Source organism: Trichosurus vulpecula, chromosome 6 (genome assembly GCF_011100635.1).
Source record: "Trichosurus vulpecula isolate mTriVul1 chromosome 6, mTriVul1.pri, whole genome shotgun sequence".
In the NCBI taxonomy this organism is placed as follows: domain Eukaryota; kingdom Metazoa; phylum Chordata; class Mammalia; order Diprotodontia; family Phalangeridae; genus Trichosurus; species Trichosurus vulpecula.
The window spans coordinates 63,118,935-63,131,994 of NC_050578.1; the positions used below are offsets into that span (position 1 = coordinate 63,118,935).

At 38.4% G+C, this 13,060-nt stretch overlaps 1 protein-coding gene across 1 annotated transcript in view; it reads right to left on the reverse strand.

Moving 5' to 3' along the window:
* The window catches only part of TSPAN5 (tetraspanin 5), a 49,525-nt gene that overhangs the window by 13,982 nt on the left and 22,483 nt on the right, over positions 1 to 13,060 (reverse strand). The window contains exon 2 of the mRNA XM_036762313.1: positions 3,602 to 3,748. Within this exon, the coding sequence (XP_036618208.1) occupies positions 3,602 to 3,667 (66 nt within the window). The 5' untranslated portion in view covers positions 3,668 to 3,748. The remainder of the gene's footprint in view (positions 1 to 3,601; positions 3,749 to 13,060) is intronic.

Here is a 13,060-nt window from a genome sequence, read left to right on the forward strand (position 1 = left end):
TAAATTCGAAAATCAGGGCCTCTGTAAAGTAAAAGCAAGTATTTGGTATATTTTGACTATAGTCTCTGTAGGAGAGCAGGTTCAAAACCATGGACCTGATGGAAAATCTGCATGCTTTCCCTAAGAAAATTGTAACAGTGTGTGGCACATCTTATAATAAGCCACCCAACTCTTTCCTTTAGACCTCTCACCCACCCATTCCTCTTCTCTAAGCAAGCCTGAAGAAATGGGAATTGGAGCATAATCATACAGGTCAAGCATTCTAACAGCAACAGGGACAGGCAAATCCAGGTGGGGTCTCGACCACTGCACTCTCAAAGAAGTGGCAGGCTTAGAAAAGCCAAGTTAAAGAGATATAAATAACACAGCAAACAGGATCAACAAGATGGGAGAGAGAATCATCCATTTCCTCCACAAAATTGATGAAGGGGGGAGTGTGTGATAAATATGGTAACTCTTCACGTAAATATAGGTCAGAGGTTCTTAACTTGGGGCCTACAGGGTTTGTAGATAGATTTCAGGGGCTCCGTGATGAAAGGGGGTAAAATGATATCTTTATTTTCATAAGCCTCTAACTTCTATTATTTATAACTATTTCTTGGAGAAGGGGTCCATAGGGTTGACCTGACTACCAATGAGAACCCTTGGCTCAGTGGATGTTACACCCATTTGGTATCCTAGCTTCTACCCAACTATGTGTCATATGTGGTATGTCGTAAGTCATAGCACCCTCAGGTATAAAAAAAAGACAGCCCAGAACTGCAGATCCAGCACCACCTTCTAGAAGCTCTGACCTTCTAAACATCCATCCTCACTCCAGGTTTCTAAATGCCTGTACTATTGTCTGGATTCCTAACAGCAGAGCTTTAGAGACCAGGTGCCTGGACATACCATGACTGCTTGAGTCAATGGGCAGCAAAACGCCAATAGACATACTTATTGGTGGCATGAGTTGTTTCAAATCATTGTATGTGTCCATGTAATATAAAGACGTCTTAGCTCCTACAGCATTAATGGTTAATGGAAACCTTACCCCAGGTAATATCCCCAGCCTTGGGCATGAAGAAAAGGAAGATCATGGGGGGAAAAAACTAAACATACAGTTATGCTTTTGGATAGAACATAGAATAATTCCTCTTTCTTTTATAGTCACCACCCTTATGCATATGAAAAAGAAATCAACTATTTTTGATTACTTTGATTTATTTTTAGTTTGGTTATAGGATCAAACTCCTTAAACTAAGCCAAACTAACATAGATAGTCTCTTAAGTCTAGGTTACCTATGGATTTAGTGGATAGATAGAGGGAGAAGACTTTATCATTCAGTAGCAGATAATTTAGAAGAATAAAATAATCATAAGATTATAAGGTTTTTCAAAAGGTTAAATTTCCCTTCCTAGCAGCAAACAGAATTGACCAGAGGCTAAGTTCCCCTTTCTGGCAGCTGGAGAAAGGTTAGCCAGAGGTTGTTATTTGTTCCAGTCTCAGTGGCTAAGCCCTTTTTCTCTTGAGCTGGAGTCTAAGTTGAATAATAGACTCTGCTAAGGAAGAGGGGAGGGGGAGGGGGGTAACTGCTAACCACTGACCACAAGTTCTTATTTCCCAGTCCACTTTCTGGTTACAAAAGGTGCCACCTGGAGGAAAGGATGTCTGGCATAGGATTAAGAAAGTCTGGAAGAAGCTAACTAGTCAGGTGACCTGCCTTGTCCACTTGAGTTCTGTTGAAAACAAATTTCTGTCATTTTTCCAATTCCTCTTTTTTGTTTTAAAAACCATCTCTGTGGATCACTCCTAGTCTCTGACCTGCTTTGATATGCAAATGCTACCTTTTGCAAATCAAATCACAGATGGCTCCACAACTTTGTCCTCAGTTTCCTTTTTATTTCAGACAATTTTAACACATACCAAGTTCTCTCTGCTGTATTTATTATATCTCTATTTTTAATCTATTTTCGTCCTATCCTCAGTGCTAAGCACATTGTAGGTGTTTAGTAAATGCTTGTTGACTGATTGGTCTATTAAGAAGGAGTTGGGCATCATTTCCTCTTGCCTATATTTCTCACCAGTCTCTTATCAAGGCTATTTTTTAATCAATAACAAAAATTGGAGATCAAAGGTTATCTTGCTCACCTAGTGAATTACATGCACCAGATTTCTCTAAGCATTTTCATGACTTTTCCCCATCCCTCCATGTTTGGTCTGTGTTCCTTTACTGTATAGAACAACCTTCTCTATCACATTTGCTATACTCATTTTTTGCCAGGAAGGGAAGTTTTATACACAATTACAAGTTCTTGGGCAGGGTGGAGGTTTAATTTCAGGATATTGTTATAACATTAGTTTCTGGTTTCTCAGGCAACATACATCCTCTGTCAAAAAATGGCTACTTGTCAATCATGTGAACCACAGATAAATTCACATTTATTCAAATAATGTAGGATTTATAGTTATTTTTATATTCAAAGGTCAGAATGAAAATTACTAAATAAAATTATTCTTTGATTTCACATCTAGGCATGTGCAAGTGTTCAAGTCAGAGTTGTTTTTAATGAGCAGAAATAACTCCTGACTTATTCGTTCTTATAATCATAGAGTTGATTTTAGAGCTGGAAAGAGCTCTCTCTTTTCAAAGATGAATAAACTGAGACCCAAAGTGGCTTGCCCAGGGTCACATGTAGTGACAGCTCTGAGATTGGACCCCAAAGTCCCCTGACTACAAATCCATTGCTTGGCTTACTCTACCACACATGAGCATGAGAAACAAGTTGACCCCAGCTTTTGCAGGAATCCCAGTGGATTACAGCAATGGCACTTGTCATCCTGATTTAATTTTCTGATGCTGATGATACCTATTCACTTGCAAAGGTGTTTGCATTAGCAATACCCTTTTTAAAAAATCACTGCATACAAATTCACTCATCTGTTGCTAGAATGCCAAGGAATAGCATGCCAACTTAGACACTTAAAAGTGCTACCTTTGAGGAGATTGCTCATCTTGAACTACAGTTACCAGGCATTTTTTTTAATCATAAAATAAACAGCAGCTCCCATAATGCTTTGCCATGTTCATAGTCTCTCCTAAGGCAGTGGTGTCAAACAAATAGAAAAAGGAGCCATTAACCCATACCTAAGGATCCTTGAAGGATGCACATTGACTTAGAAAACCACATGTTTATCTCTTTCTTTTTTATTAATACATCATCATGTTAAAATTAGGTTGGAACTCCATTTTAGTAATATTTTATTTTTTTCCCCAATTATATGTAAAGATAATTTTTAGCACTCATTTTTTACAAGATTTTAAGGAACTACATTTTATTTTGGTTTTGGCCATGCTCAAGAGTTCCAGAGGCTGCCATGTTTAATGCCTCTATCCTAAGGTACTCCTAAATTAATTGAAAACAAGAGTAATCACTTGATCATGAGTTTATAAATATTGAGCTCCACTCTGCCAGAAAGGACCAGAAAGGAATTTTTCCTTTTACTTCAATTTCATAGTGAAAGAGTCACCTTGGTCCTATTTTTGCAGGAGGCTTTCCCACATTATACCCTCTGCTCCACAAACACAAAGACTAGTGATCAAAGAAGTTGGATACTTACAAATTTGAGAAGGAAAGTGTTTTCTCGAAGAGCTCCAATACATCCTGCAAATCCTAAAATGAACATAACTCCTCCCACAACCAGGAACAGCCAAACAGGATCAAAACCTCCCAAGTCTGTGATTGAAGAGATATTCGACAATACTCCCTAAGAGGGAAAAAGAAACACAAACAAAGGCACTGTTGAGATAAGCTTTTGAATTCTGGTTTTGTGTGTTGTTAGTTCCATGGTGTTTTTGTTTTGTTTTGTAATTTTTTTTCAATTCATGGAACAAAACAAGCATTTCCATAACATAGTACAATAAAAAAGATGATCACACATGAAACTGCAAATCTACCATGTCCAACTTGTTATTCTCTCCAAATATACAACAGTTATCATGTACATTTCTTTGTTTTTCCTTTTTATCTCCCCTTCCCTTGCCCCACCCCGGAGATGGCTACCATTAGACATAAATAGGTGTGTGTATATGTATATATATGTATGTATATGCATTATGCATATATACATACATGTGTGTTTGTGTGTGTGTGTATAATTATTCTATCATAGTGGTTTTTTTTAAAAGAATAATTTCAAAACAACCCAGATCAGCAGGTAAAATGAAAGTTAGTACAAAGAACAAAGAGAGAGAAGTGTCAAGAAACTCTAGAGAGATCAAGAGTGGCCTACTGGGCCAGTTAGGTGGAGCACCAGCCCTAGAGTCAGGAAGACCTAGGTTGAAATCCAGCCTCAGACATTCACTAGCTGTGTGACCCTGGGCAAGTCACTTAACCCTGATTGCCTCAAAAAAAAAACTAAAAAAAAAAAAAACAAAACCCAAAAACCAGAGCAACCTATTTGCTGTATCTCAAACTGGGCATTCCATCTCCAGCAGCCATGTCTTTGCACATATGGTCCCCCAGGTCTGTCTGTGATATAATTCTCCTCACCTCCACCTCTGAGCTTCCTTCAAAGCTTAGTTCACGTACCTACCACCCTTCTAAAGTTTTTCCTGATCCACCTAAATGTTAGCCTTCTTTCCATTTGCAAATTACTGTGTCTTTACTTAGCCTGCCTATGACAGCAGCTATGTGACCACGGGTGAATCAATTAATGCTCCTGTGCGTCAGTTTCCAAATGTATAAAATGAGAGAATTATACTCGGTGACTCCTAAGGTCCCTTCCAGCTCTAAATCTATGGTCCTATGTTGTACGCTCAATAAAATGTAAGGTCCTTGAGAGTTGCAACTAGGTTTCATTTTTGAATCCCTAGGCTTTATATAGCATTGTACCTTTTACAGAACAGACCTTCAAAAAATGCTAGTTGAATTAAACTGAATTGAACTGAGTTGTCTTACAGAACAAAGGAGACCATGCTGCCCAGCCAGACAATGCCCCTGGATGTGGCAGACACTAACCAAAGAAGAAAGCTCAATGAAGGCGGCTTCCTTGGGAATGGGACAGAAATACAATTGTCTGATAAATGTTGTCGTTGTTCAGTGGTGTCCAACTCTCTGTGACTCCATCTGGGGTTTTCTTGGCAAAGACACTGTAGTGATTTGCCATTTCCTTCTCTAACTCCTTTTACAGATGAGGGAATTGAGGCAAACAGATTTAAGTGACTTGCCCAGGGTCACACAGCTAGTGAGTGTCTGAGGTCAGATTTGAACTCATGAAGATGAGTTTTCCTGACTCCAGGTCTCTAATAATTAGGGCTGTGCAACAGTGAAATAAGCTGCCAGCTCTCCATCACTGGAAGTGTTGAGGCAGTGCCTGGATGACCATTTATCAGGGATATTGTTAGAGGGATTCTTGCATTGGGTTGAAAATTGAACTTGTACCCCCGAGATTTTATACTGGGCATCTAGGTGGTGCAGTGGGACTGGAGTCAAGAAGACTCGAGTTCAAATCTCTCCTCAGACACTTACTAGCTAAGTGACCCTGGGCAAGTCACTTCACTCTGCCTCAGTTTCCTTATCTGTAAAATGAGCTGGCAAAGGAAATGGCAAACCACTCCAGTATCCTTGCCAGGAAATCCCCAAATGGAGTCACAAAGAGTAGGGCAAGACTTAAAACAACTGCAGAACAAGAAGAGATTTTATAATGGTTTGCACAGCACATTACAGGTTACAAAATGCCTTCTATAATGTCTCACATGGGACGTTACAGGTTATCAAATGTTTGCACTTGCACATTTGTCCCTCCCTCAGATCTAGTGGGGTATGTTGGGCAGGTCTTGCTACCCCTGTCTTCACATAATACTCAGAGGCCACATCCCAAGGCCACCTTGCTGGCAAAGGTACACCCCAAACCGACATCTTCTGACTCTTAATTCACTAGTGACTTCCCCACTTAGGAGATTTCCCTTTTATGACTCACTAAAGCAGGTCCCAAGTTCAGATAATTCCTAAGGACTGATCCACACAACCTGTGCCTTTCAAATTAAAGTCTAGTAGGGAATAGAAACAGTTATCTGGGTGAACCAAATACGTCTACCTTGTACCACATTCAGTTAAGCCATTGAAGAGTCAATTCTCAGCAGTCACTAAGTTTCAGCATAGTTTTTTCCTCACTGTAATACAGCCCTTTTAAACACTCTCCTCTGAATACATACTCTTGGAGCAGCCTGCAGGAGTAGTTTTAATTGAGAGAAATTCAACATGTTGCCATGGAAGCAGCAGCCAATGTGGTCTAACATGCTTGCTATTTCTACGGCATTTAAAATTTCAATATATCAAAGGCACGGAGAGAGGGCAGCAACAATTTCTCCTAATATAATCTTGAGCATGGACTGTATGCAAGGAATGGGTCTCAAACTAGGTCAAGTCTAACAAAACCGCATATGGAAGTCAAAATCACAGGCCAAAGTGTCTGTCCTTTGGCCTGGCCTGAAGTGGAGATGAAATTCACAGCTTCTCTGCTTCCTTTCAACTTCACAAAACTTTCCAGTCCCCAAAGAGAATTTTCCTGTCTCTGGTTAGAAAACAGGACTGAGCAGTAACTAAATGTATTCCTCCTAATAAAGCCTTTGGGTTCCAAGAAGGCTAGTTAGCTGCCCTCATTATCCCACACTGGGGCAGTGGATTGTGAGATAGGAGCCTCCAACACAGGACTTTTGTATTTTGCTGAGAATTTGACAGTTGAAAATGAAGAGCTAGAAAAAGCCTGCTAAAAACTCTTATATTTGTGATTCATAACAACAAAAGCAACAAATGAAATAGCTTCTAGGCCTACACTCAGATTCAAAGTAACAACAAACCCTCCAGAAAAATATATATACTGCAAGCTAACATATTAGGAATTAAGGTGGGAAAAGTCAGGTTGCTACTTAACTTTGTATACGGCTCACATTTAAATGGAGATAGAAAGATGATCTTAATTTAATCTTCCACTCTCTTTGCCCAGTTACCTTATACCAAAAGTCAATATTTCCAGAGTCAATCTGTGAATGTTTTCACTCATATTGGAACAAGAATCAGGCACTTCTTTCTGCTTTGTACTTCTTTCACCAATGAACTTAGCTGTTCTACAAAACACTATAAATGCAACATATCAAAGTTTATGAGATGCAGCCAAAGCAGTATTCAGAGGAAAATTTATATCCTAGAAAGAATATATTAACATGAGAGAAAAAGAGGGAATTTAATGAGCCAAGTTTGGAGTTAATGAAATTAGAAAAATTAATATTACTGTTGTTCAGTTGTATCCATTTCTTCGTGACCCCATTTGGGGTTTTCTTGGCAAAGATGCTGGAGTGGTTTGCCATTTCCTTCTCCAGCTCATTTTACATACAGGGAAATTGATGGCAAACAAGGTTAAGTGACTTGCCCAGGGTCACACAGCAAGTAAGTAAATGTCTAAGGCCAGATTTGAACTCAGGAAGGTGAGTTTTCCTGATTTCAGGCCTGACATTCTATCTACTGTACCAACCTAGCTGTCCACAATATTACTGAACCAGGAGCAAATATAAGAACAAAACTATAAAAAGAAAAAACAAAATAAAAGAATAAAAGAAACATTGAAATGATAAGAAAATAGAGAGCTATTTTTAAAAGATCAAATTTAATTAAAATGAAAGAAAAAAAGACCAAAATCTATAAGACATAAATCTATAAAAGATTTATTTCCCAACAAATAAATCATCAAAAAGATATGATTATACAGTTCATAAAAGAAAAAACAAAATTCTCAAAATTACCACCAAAAAAGGGTTTGAATTTCTCTATTAGAGAAATGCAAATTAAAACAACTCTAATACCTGACCTCCTTCAGTATTTAAGACTTCTAGCTTTCCAAGTTTGGAACACCTACTAGTGCTGAATTCAAGCAAGCCCTCTGAAATGTAGTAAACAGACATCTAGAATAGTGGCGGCCAAATATGTCATTACACATTAGCCAGCCTGCAGACAAAATGCCACCTTACATGCACAAAGTTTCTTTTTTAAAAAAGTCAAAAATACCTTTTTTTTTTTTTGCTTAAAACTTAGGTGGTGACTTTCAATTGGGAATGGTTGAATAAACTAAAGTATATAAATGGAATGCCATAAAAATAATTAAAATTATGGGCTCCAGAAAAATTTTAGAGGACTTATTTATATGAACTGATATAGACTGAAGTAAGCAGAACCAAAATAATAATTTACACAAGGAGAACAACATTGTAAAGGAAAACTGTAAAAGATTTAAGAACTTGTGATCAACGCAACAACCAATCATGGCTCCAGGAAATTGCTGAAGCTTCCCACCACTTGGCAGAGCAGCGATGGGTTAGAGGTGAAGGTGACATGGGTTTTCATAAATGACCACTGTGTGAATGTTTTGTAGGACTATGCTGACTTATTACAAGGAAGAGTTCTTTATTTGGGGGAAGGGAGGACAGAATGGGACAAGCAGTAGTAGGTAGTGATGTTGAATATGAAGGAAGAAAAAAGGGCCCCCCCAAAAAAAGATCATCTTTAAAAATACACAGAAGAGAGCAGAAGGATGTTCATGAGGGATCACCAACAACAGGGCAATATTGAAACTCCTACATTAAATTAGAAATGTACTTGAAAAAAACCAAGATATGCATAGTGGTGATTCATAGTTTCATATGAAGTACTCTTTTTGCCTTTATTATATGGAGAAATGTTTATTAGAGTTTATCAAGTTCATAATAATAAAAAGAAATAAATTTTTAAAAAAATAACCAGTGTTCTATCAGGACTACGATTTAGATAGTTAATTGAAAGTGAAAAGGACTTATCTGTGTAAGGCTATAGCCTTGCAATTTCTTATAGTAAGTATCGATCAGAGATCATTGAACAAATGGTGTGGTAGGAATGGAATGAGAAATGAGAAATATGAATAAGACGAATAAATATAGGATCATTTATGTGAAGTAATAGAGTGAAGAAAATAGACTTATAACCATGTGTAAGACAATGACTATGTAAATGATGATACAATATAAAATATATAGCTATATATATTTAGATTCAGATAGGTATGGCCATCTATTTATCTATAAATGTTTGTCCTTATTAAAGGTGTTTGACAACATGGCTGAAAATATCATGCTAAAAAGCATGGGAGTAAGCACACAGCCTTGTTTCACTCCACTGGTGACGAGGAAAGCGTAAGAGCATCATCCATTTTCCAGAATCCAGGTAACAAGCCTTCATGAAATTGATGTGCAATAACTAATGAACTTCTCTGGTCTACCGAATTTTGACATAATTTTCCATTAGCCCTCTTAACTTTGGAACTGATTGTGTGACATGGGAGACGACACTGGCACGGGACTGCCGAGTTTGGCATGCCCTCATCAGAAAAGGTGATGTGCTGTATGAGCAAAGCAGAATTGAAGTAGCTCGAAAGAAATGTGAGATGAGTAAATTTAGAGAATGTATGTACCCACATGGGTTTGTGCCCAACCTGGGGCAGAACATTCCAATCGCATATTAGTCTGATCAGCCACAGTTGGATGCATTCTAACTTGACTCTGACATAGTGATGTCATTTTGGTCCTCTTCGAAAATAAAGGACAACAAGCAACTATTTATAAATAGTATATATTTAAGTATGGAGAGAGGAAGTACAAATATGTGATTGCAACAATGTGAGGACCCCTAGGTATGGAAACTCCCTTCACCAATGCAGCAACTTCTCTCTGACTTTATGTCTGTAACTTAGAGAGTTGACTGAAGCACTAAGAGGTTTAATAATCTACTCATGATCACACAACTAACATGCTTTAGAAGCACACTTGAATCTAGGTCTTCCTGCCTCTAAGGATAGTTCTCTAACCACTAGCTGCCTCTATAATAATAATGATGTTAACAATAAAGTTTAAAAATATTCAGAAGGAAAATAAAGCCACGGGTAATGTGGAATAAACAGGACATTTTTCTTATTTTGTCATATGTACATTTTTCAACAAGTGATTATTTGGAGTAATAAGAGACTATTTCATTGTTTGTTCACTATGATGTTTGTTTTTATGGATATTTACTCAATTCAGAACTTAAAAATTTGCAGCCCTAGGTAAAAATCAAACCCTAGGTGCTGCCTCATCTAAACGACAAAAAAAAATGCATCTGGATGTCCAATTTCTGACCATGTCATGCTATCATTTTTCTTAGGATCTTCTTTATTTGTATTCCAATATTATGGCTGAATCTTTTCCCCAAAAAGAATACCAAATCAGCTATTTCTACAGTTTGGCCTACATCACTATAGTTTTCAAATAGAAGGCAATTTCCCTGGGTATTTTATACTCTCAAATAGAAATTTATGGAAATAAGATGAAAAAAACAAAATTTAAGTAGTTTTAAAACTAACAAACTACAGTTCTTAGATTACAAATAGATTTATCTAGTGATTCAGAAGCCACATCTTCCCCCTACCCCATAGAGATGCTGAGAGTCAGAGTCACCATTCTTGGTTTGGGGGGCTGTTACTTTTTTTTTTTTTAACAATGTCTGAATCACTGCTGAGGGGCTTGCACTGTGAGGTAACAAAGAGTCTCCTATTTGCTGAGGAGCTGGAGGAGTTGGAGACTAAGTGGATGCACAGAAGGGAGCAGTCTACCCCTTCACTGCTTTTGAGAAGTATCTCAAGAACTGGGTTGGGGAGGGGTGGCTGGCACATTCTCTAGCCTAGCTGCCAAGTGGCCAGGAGCACATGAAAGCTAAAAAATATAGCTCCTGAGACAAGCCAAAACCTACATCGGAATCGCCTCTTTGTTTGCTCCCTTCAGATCTTAAGTTAAATAGTACCTGTCCTAAGATAAATGCGTCCAGGATTGAAAGTGACTGCAAGATTGAGAGGTCTGGAGGTTCTGGACCCAATTATAGAAGTGTTTGGTTGCAGGAATGGCAGCAAAAAAAGCTTTTGGAAGAGAGAGAATGACAACTTTACAAAGGGATTGGCTCAAGCCTGGCAATTTTAGCAACAGATATGTGCCAAGCCAAAGTGATATGTCAAGTGTCTTTTTACATGTAAATGTAAGCAGTCTTCAATGCTGCTTTATGTTCTGACGAGCTAAAGTATCAGCCTCCCAGCAGATTGTGCCAGTCGTTTTAAGTTACTCAATCCTGTCCTGGGCTTGGGAGTCTTTTTACAGTTAGTCTTTCGTGTGTGTGTGTGTGTGTGTGTGTGTGTGTGTGTGTGTAATAATAAATTACTTGTCTCATCTCTAATTCATATTATACACGGAGTCCTGTTTTGTTAACTTCTCATTAGGGAGGTCCTAGACATGAGTTATAAGTAAATTTGTCCCTGAGTTTCTTAGATAGGGGACTGAATGCACCAAAGAGTCTGAGAACAGAGAATTTAATCCCTCTCATGAGATGCAGGCTGCCCAAGATTGAATCTGGTCCAAACCCCATGCCTGGGTCCAAAGCAACAGCGCTCCTTGGGTGGTGAAGGGAGAGCCTTGTTGCATGATACCCTGTGGACTTAGCAGCAATTTCTCGAGTTCAAACAGGCCTTGAGTTGCTGCCCACTCACACTATATGCAGCCTGGAAAATTTTGCTTTCTTCCCTTATCAGCCCACATAGAAAAGAAATGCTAGGATAGTTCTCAACGCCTCAGGGACTCTTCTTCATTTATATCACAGAAAGATTCCTTCTAAGAGGGAGCTCGAGGCAAATAGCTTCTGCCTTCCCCACACCAGTGGCCTCTTCCTCCTCAGTAAAGTATGAGATAGGAAGCAGAGTGTTCTGCTGGAAGAGGAACAAGAATAATGTGGAAAAGGAAAAAAAAATATGCAACAGTACCATAGGTAGTGAGGTAGTTGATTCGTGAACGAATAAAAAGACTGCCTTCTATCAATAAAGGATTGGATTGGATAATATAAATTTGCTAGTGGACCTAGTCAGTGATTTTCAACAGCAAGGGCTGGATAACTAAGGTAAGGTGTAGAAATAAACAAGGTTTGGGATTTGGTGATGCACGAGGGGAGACAGGACGAGGGGCCAGTGGATTCCATGGTAGATGACAGTGTGCAGTTGAAATGGTTAACTGTAGGGGCAAGCCTGGGAAAAGACAAAAAATCAAATCCAATTAGGGTGATGGCCTAAGAAACTGAGGGATAGAGGGACAGGAATTAATCACATTATTTAGAAGACAAGTACTGACTTTATTAAGAAAAGATGCATGATGGGAAAGATGGTAAATGGAAGAAATAGGTCACTGTACACCAGTAATAAAGATTTACATGTAAGAAGGAGCCAAAAAAGGCAACAAATATACAATTGTAATACATGACATAACATAAAACAACACAAGTGTTATACAAGTATCCTCCAGATATTTAAACTCTGCCCACCCAGCCCCGCCCCTCCCAGAAAGGGTCCACTGAAATACCACAAAGGTGATGAAGGGTTTATGTGAGAACGTGAACAAGAACGATAAAGGTTCAGAAGCCATGGGTGAATTACCATCTGCACTGATGGCAAGAATATTCACACCCATGAGATCAATGATCCATCAAAATATAAATACGCCATTAAGCAACCAAAGACTGTAAAACCTGATAGTATAAAATGATGTATTATAACACATATAAACACTGTGACACAAAATTCACATAAGAGAGGGTAACTAATGATTTAGTGAAAGAAGAAAACAGCTTTGGGATCTTGGGAAAATAGAATTAATCTCGTTTCCAATTAAGATTCAAAAAGCTATTTCTCCCCCCTAAAAAATTATAAATCTGATATGAGAAAGCAATCCCCAATTATGAAGAATAAGGCCCTCTAGGGCATCCATGCATGATGCCCCCAACAAAGGATTTGAGAACCTTATCCAGATTATTCAGGCCAGCCGCTGCTCATTTCCATTGTACGAGAATATCTTGTTAGTAGAGGCATTTTTGGAACATCTCCACAGAGTTAAGCTCAAATAGCTGAATCAGCTTTTTGCCCAAGTTATCTGGAACCCTGTTTCAAGTAAGTGTTTCCTGCTTGAATCATACATAGTTAAAGTACAGC